A 7,063-nucleotide genomic window follows, 5' to 3' on the forward strand; every position below is an offset into this window, starting at 1 on the left:
GACTCGCCGCCATGTGTCCCACGTCCTGGCAGCATGTTCTGCGTGGGAGCTGGGATTTGCTGGTCCTTGTTGGGGCCCATGTGTGGACCTCAGGGTTTGGGGCATGTGGATGGGGGGGGGGATGATCTTGGGTTACTGTGGCCCCCAAGGGGGTGGCCCCACCCCAGCTCTGCCAGGTGCCCAGACAGCTGGGTGGGGTATCCACAGGTCTGGTGCCCATGGGAGGGCGTTCTGCAGAAGCTAGCAAGCCCGTCTGGGTGCAGCCTGTGCTGGGTGATACGGGGGTAACGGTGACCCCGGGAGCTCCCAGGCCAGCCCCCCAGCCTCACCATCAGCTGCCTCCCTCCCGGGAACAGGACTTGGGCCCCAGTTCCCTGCTGGCTGCTCTGTGACCTTGCAGAGGTCAGGCAATGTCTTGGGCCCTGGATTCCTTGTGCACAAAATGGGGACACAGCTCAGTGGTCCAGTTATGAACCCACGGGTCAGAGCCCGGCCCCTGGCCCCCTGCTACAGCCCCACATCCAGCGGACCCTCCTGGCAGCTACTGGTTGGGTGCTGCTGCTGTTGAATGAATGGGTGCACGAGGGGAGTGTCCCCTGGGTGCAGTCCGGCGAGGCCCCTCGTGGGGCACGGCCACAGCTGCGGGAGCCAAGCAGCAAACCTCCCGGCGGGGCCGTCTCTGGGCACCGCACACGGCTGCACGCGCCCGGGCCTGGAGCCCGCAGCGCCTAGACTGGTGAGCCCGGGCACGGGAAGGTGTCCGTGTCCCATGGCCCGGGGACCCGGAGGCTAAGAGGTGACACTTCGGGCTGAGGGCCAAGTCGCTGTCCAGCGCCAGGGCCGAGTCCGGGACCCTGGCCAGCACCGTCCGAAAATGCTGCTGCTGCCGCCGAGGTGCCTGGAATTGGTCGTCCAGGCGGCTCGCTGGCGGGAAGCGCTTGGCTGGTGACCGGACAGGCGGGAGGAGCCTTCTCTCGGTCCCGCGGTTGTCTCTGGACGGCTGTGTTAGCACCGCTGACCGCTGACCGAGGGGGGTGGGGTCACAGGGCCTCACCCCTTCCCTGCCCGCCTCCTGCGTGTCCTGGGCTCTGCTGCCACCTGCTGGTCCCTGCGGGCAGGGCGGGCGGCCGAGGGCTCCAGCTGGTGAGGTGGCCCTGGACCGGGACTTGGTCTTTATGCCTCAGTCTTCTCTTCTGTACAATGGGGATAAGAACAGGAAGAGCCTGGAGGGTCCTTCTGGGGATTAGATGAGATGATGTGTCAGGGGCTGGGCGGGGCCTCCTCCCGGGTGACGTTCATCGGGATGGGGCACAGTCCTGGCCGATGGTGTCGCTCCAGCCTGCGTGAAGGGGCCTCGCCTGGGCACTTGACCCGAAGGCCTGTGGACTTTTCTCTGGGATGAGTGCTTCTTGTGTCAGTCAACACACACGTTTGGGTGGGGCCCTGTCTGGGCTCAGGGACACAGTGGTGGTCCTGTTCCCCGGTGCCGACGGAAGGGAGGTGCCCCCTGGTGTCGCTGTGTGGGCTGGGGGCAGGGTGGCCGTCCCATAGGCTCAAAGATGAGGGGCCCTCCTTGTCACGGGGAAGGGAGCAGGCCCCTTCTGTCCCAAGAAACACCAGCTGCCCCCTCCTGACACCAGGCTGCCTACTTCTTATGGCCCATCTCCGGGTTCAGGAGGGGCGGAATCTGAAATACTGGTATCAAGGTCTGGGGGCTGCTGAGTCACGAGGGGCAGCGGCCACCCCTGACGCTGGTGATAATAGCACCCGGTCCAGACACCACCTCCTGTCACGGACCCCAGAGCTGGTGCTGAAGCCACAGCCTAAAGCAGAGGGACAGCTGGGTTCCCACCGAGCCCACAAGCCCTGACCGTGTGACCAGCGATTCCACCTGGATGTGCCCGTGGAAGACACGGTCACAGCGGGCCCAGCAAAGCTGCTCATGACGTCCTCTGGGCCTGGTCAAGGCCACAGTGTCCCCGGCCCCGTCACGATAAAAAGGAACAAACCGCTGATCAGGCAGCACAGGTGACCCTCCTCCCTGATCAGGGCTGAAGGAAGGAAAAGGGCTGATGGGGGCTCTGGCAGTGCCCACGGGGGGCACTCTCTCCTCTGCTCTGCGGGAACAGCGCATACTCGGTGCCTTCCCAGGAATAAACCGTGTCCTGTGGTCCTGCCGTCAGAGCGCCATGAGTCTGGGGTGGCATCGAGGTGTGGGCGGGGCAGGCTCCTCCGTGCCCTTCCGCTCCAGGGTGGGGCGTCCTTGGTCAAGGCCACATTGCACCAGTTTCTGTGGCTACTTCTCAGCCTCCCTCCTGAGGACCCTATGATGACCTTGGCCGCATGCCAAGGGACACAGGGACATCCAGGACACTTGCGCACCCCAAGGCCCTTTCCCACACCTGCCAAGTCCAATTTGCCATGTGAGGCGACCTTCCCAGGTGCAGGGGCTCAGCAGCGGACACCTTGCTCTGCTCTTCTGCCCCCACAGGTGGTCCCACAGGTGTGGACTCAAGAACGCTCGGGCCTGTGACAGGGCAGGCACCCAGCTCCGTGTGCTTGTCACAAGTCCAAAAGGATAGGACCACTGAGCGGGTGGCCAGCAGTGGGCAGCCTGGGGTCCCAGTGCCTGTGGGCTCTGGGCAGATGGCCCTGGGCCAGGGCAGACTCAGACCCTCTCCTCCCCACACAGCCAGTGGGTCCCCTGGAGCCTAGCGTCCACCTGGGGGCTGGGCATAGCCAAGTGGTGGCCTCCAGTCCTGGTCTGCTGTGACTGTCTGACCCCATGTCCCCTCTGCCCTCTGACCCCCGTCCTTCCCTCCCCAGGATACCGAGAGGGTTTTCTCTGGAAGCGCGGCCGGGACAACGGGCAGTTTTTAAGCCGGAAGTTTGTGCTGACTGAACGTGAGGGAGCCCTGAAGTATTTCAACAGAAATGATGTGAGTGGGTGGGGAGGGGTGTCCATCGGGGCAGCATCAGCCTCCCCTTTGGGGGGCCTGTGGTGGCTGGACTTTGGCAGCTGAGCTGCCCTCATGGAATTCTAGGGAACCACACTTCCCTCTGCCTTAGGGACATGTCTCCCCAGGGGACACCCCCACCCAACTCTGGGTCTCAGTCACTTGCTGGAGCCAGGCCTGGTGATGCTGGAAAGGAGATGCCAGCCCTTCCCTGGCAGGCGCTCCCAGGCATGAGCGACAAGCACACACATGTTGGGGTGACCCTGGGTCCCCCCGGCAACCTGTGGAGAGGAGGTGAGGGTCCCGGAGGCCCTGCAGCTGGCAGAGCCTCCCCAGCCCAGCTCCAGGTCAGACATCACCCGCAGTGCGGGTAACCGTGGGATTTTTGTGGCCCCAGCCTCTCCCCCCTGCTTGGTGCAGGGCAAGGGGCGCCCCGGCACTGGGCGGGGCAGATCAGGAGCCTCGTGTGGCGGGGCAGCGGACGGGTGCCCAGGTGTCCAGTGCCTGCCGTGCCTTGCAAAGGGGATGCTGTTACCCTAGACTCACAGACTAGGAAACCCAGGCCCAGGGGGGATGCCTGCCCGAAAGCCACCCTGCAGGCCTGCGGCGGCTCCCGCAGCCCACCCTGCCCCCGAGTGTGGAGACGCCCTGCCCGCCTGACGCTAAGGCTCGGCCTTCTTCCAGGCCAAGGAGCCCAAGGCCGTCATGAAGATTGAGCATCTGAACGCCACCTTCCAGCCGGCCAAGATCGGCCACCCTCACGGCCTGCAGGTCACCTACCTGAAGGACAACAGCACCCGCAACATCTTCATCTACCACGAGGACGGGAAGGTGCTCGCCGGCCGGGTGAGGGGGGAGCTCTTCAGTCCTTTAGTCGTCTTGGGTCTTTTCTGAGCCTTTTCTGGGCACCTGTGGTCACTTTCTAATTCCCCCGAATATGCAGCGTCTCTTGAATGTCCTGGTCTTTCATGTCTGGCTCCCCAAAGGGGAGAAGGGAAACACGAAGGGGGGGCGCCTGCCCTTCCCATCCTTGGAAGTCACTTTGGCTGCACCTGTGACCAGAAGCGGCCCAGTGGTCAGAGCACAGGCCATGTCTGAGGACGGGTCCTTGTCCCCCACCCGCTCCTGCCAGCCGGGCCTTGGGCCGGTGGCTCCGGGTGCCCGTCAGCTGCCTGCAGGGCTGGGCAGCTGCCATGGTGCTGAGCGGAGACTGCCCAGCATTTCCACAGGTCGCTGTCCAGCCCTCCCCTGGGTGTTCTTCCCTGTGACTTGAGCCGACTCCCGATGCCAGAGCGGGTCCCGCAGAGCCTGCCCTGCAGCGGGGGTCCAGGTGGGGAGACGGACTCCCCGGCTTCCTGCTCTGCCTCCTTCCCAGAGTCCTCTTGTCAGGTGTTTTTACTGACCTCTCGGACTGTGTCTGTGTGTGACTGATGTGCTTGTTGCCAGGCTTGTCATCGGCATCACCCGTGACCTGTGAGGCGCGGGCCCCCCCCACGTGCCCCCCACTGCCCCCCACCGCCCCCACCCCAACCGCACCCGTACACTGCAACCCCCACCTCTGGGTTCAGTGTTCACATCAGCGTGACCCGTAGGTGCTGTAGGACCTGGGCGGGAGGGCAAACCAGTTACCTCTTCCTGCGAGACGTTTTATTTCCCCTGGAGCTGACAGCTGCCTTCCGCGCGCCCACCTGGCTACCTGTGCCCTTATTACCACCCCCACCCCCGATGATCTAAGGCCTTGGGCGGTCGGGCACCCGGGCAGCCGGGCATCTCACTCCTGGACAGCTTCCGTTTCCGGACCCCTGGTCTTTCTGGGTTTGCTCCCTCCTCTGGGGGACACAACCCTCGGTAGCTTCCCAGAAAGAGAACCTGGCCCATTGGAGCGTCTGCCCGCCGCCCGGTTCCGTGGCTGGGTCCAGGACTCCGGGTTGGAGCTGGGCCTTCAGGGCTCGGAAGGCGCGGCCGCACGGACTCCTGGACCCAGGCGGGCCTGTCCTCCCGCACAGCGTGCTCGGGCTGGGCCTGTCCTCTGCTGGGAGCTCGTGCATCCTTCCCGGCCAGTAGCTCAGGCCGTTTCCTTGAACTCCTGAGCAGCGGCCTCCACCTTCCCGGTTCCGCTCTCTGGAGCCGATTCAGGGCTGGGCCCCCTGGCGCCTGCCCACCTCTCGCTTCCGCCTTTTCCTCTGCTTTCTGGGAAATTCCTTCAAGCTTGTCTCCGAGCCTTGTTTCCGTTCTCGCTCGCGCTCTGCAGAGCTGCTCTGGCTCTCGGCAGGTTCCTTTTTCGAAGAACGTATTCTTGTTCCCCGATTGTAGCGTCTTATCTCTAACGCCAGTGGCTCCTTCCTGCGTCTGTGCTTCGTTCCCTCTCCCGTGGGAGAAGTTTCCTCCAAGGGGCAGAGGGCAGAAGGGAGGCTGTGGGAGTGGACAGGCCCCAGGATGGGCCTGGGGAGGGCAGGCGCCCAGCCCCAAGGCCGCAGCCCACACCCAGCCTCTGCCCGCAGGAGATGGCTGACTGGTTCAACGCGCTCCGCGCCGCCCGCTTCCATTACCTGCAGGTGGCCTTCCCGGGGGCCAGCGACGTGGATGTGAGTGGCTGCTGCCGCCGTTGCCCCCTGGGGGGGGCTGGGGGCTGACCAAGGCCCACATGGACCCCAGAGGACCCTTCCCTTGACGCCTGTGGCCCCCCGAAGTGACCACAGCGGCCCTCCTTTAATCTGGGGCACCTGACCTGAGCTGCAGGGAGAGGGGCTTGGGTGCGTGGGGTACAGCTGGAGCGGGGCGCCCGGCCTGGGCAGCCCGGCCTGGGTGGCTGAGCCCGTTCTCCACCCTAGCTGGTGCCGAAGCTGACCAGGAACTACCTGAAGGAAGGCTACATGGAGAAAACGGGTCCCAAGGTGCGTCTGATCGGGTGCCCTGGGCTCCCCAGGCCTCATTTGTGGTCAGCCTGTCATTTGGAGGGTGGGGGAGTGGCCCTGGCGGTGGAAAATGCAGCCACACTCCAGTGAGGCCTCAACTTGCCTTTGTGTTTCTAGCGGGTCATCGAGGTGTGAATGGCCTTGGCCTCCAAAATGCTCTGTAAGAGCAGGGGCCCCACTGACCCTCAGGCCAGGCCCCACCCCTCTCCATCAAGTACCTGGGCCCCTGCTGGGCCCAGTCCAGGCCACAGGGTGACTCACCCCAGGACCCAGGTGGCCCCGCTCGGAGGGACAAGGCGCAGACGGGAGGGGGGAGCAGGCGCCGAGGGCCGTGGAGGGAAGGGCAGGAGGCAGAGGAACAGGCCCTGTGCAGCGTGACCCGCGGGGCATGAGGCGGCTGAGCCAGGGGCTGGGTGGATGCGTGTGGGCCGTGCCCCCTTCCCCCCTGCCCCCTCCCGCCCCTCCTACTCCCCCTGTTCCTCCCGGTGGTCAGCTGTTTGGGGCTGGGGGCTGGCCTCAGGCCAACCTGCCAGTCGCTGGCCCTCTGACCCACAGCAGACAGAAGGCTTCCGGAGGCGCTGGTTCACTATGGACGACCGGAGACTCATGTACTTCAAGGACCCCCTGGTAAGGCAGGGCCATGGCCCAGGTCGGCTGGGCCCCTGCAGGGTGGACGTGCCTCCTGCTCCTGTCACCCAAGACGGAACAAGCACCCAAGCGGCAGCTCTGCTGTGAGGGAGGGGGATGGCTCTCGGGGTCCTAGGCCCCTGGGCCTCACCCAGCTCTACACAGAGCTGGGCCTGGACAGGGAGCTGCCCTGAAAACAGTCCTCATGGCTCCCATGTCCCGTGGGGTGGAGTGGACGGGGGGCTGGGGCCCCCGACTGGCTCAGCCTGTCCCCACCCACAGGATGCCTTCGCCCGAGGGGAAGTCTTCATCGGCAGCAGTGAGAGCGGCTACACAGTGCTGGACAGGCTCCCGCCTTCCACCCAGGGCCACCACTGGCCTCACGGCATCACCATTGTCACGCCGGAGCGCAGGTTCCTGCTGGCCTGTGAGACGGAGCCGGAGCAGCGGGCGTGGGTGGAGGCCTTCCGGCAGGTGGTGGACAGGCCCATGCTGCCCCAGGAGTATGCAGGTGAGGGCCGGGCAGGCTGGCCGGGCGGGCCTGAGCCCGGCACCCCTGGGTGG

General features: G+C 65.4%; 1 protein-coding gene across 3 annotated transcripts in view; it reads left to right on the forward strand.

The window, feature by feature from the left end:
• The window catches only part of ADAP1 (ArfGAP with dual PH domains 1), a 35,188-nt gene that overhangs the window by 25,605 nt on the left and 2,520 nt on the right, over window positions 1-7,063 (forward strand). For 2 of the 3 annotated variants that reach the window (XM_081135078.1, XM_081135080.1), the window contains exons 5-10: window positions 2,827-2,939; window positions 3,642-3,788; window positions 5,459-5,542; window positions 5,789-5,851; window positions 6,428-6,499; window positions 6,782-7,010. In XM_081135078.1, coding sequence (XP_080991204.1) covers window positions 2,827-2,939; window positions 3,642-3,788; window positions 5,459-5,542; window positions 5,789-5,851; window positions 6,428-6,499; window positions 6,782-7,010 — 708 coding nt within the window. The remainder of the gene's footprint in view (window positions 1-2,826; window positions 2,940-3,641; window positions 3,789-5,458; window positions 5,543-5,788; window positions 5,852-6,427; window positions 6,500-6,781; window positions 7,011-7,063) is intronic. The other variant, XM_081135079.1, reaches the window with a different exon arrangement.

The sequence above is a fragment of the Miniopterus schreibersii genome (assembly GCF_964146895.1).
Source record: "Miniopterus schreibersii genome assembly, chromosome: 4".
NCBI lineage: Eukaryota > Metazoa > Chordata > Mammalia > Chiroptera > Miniopteridae > Miniopterus > Miniopterus schreibersii.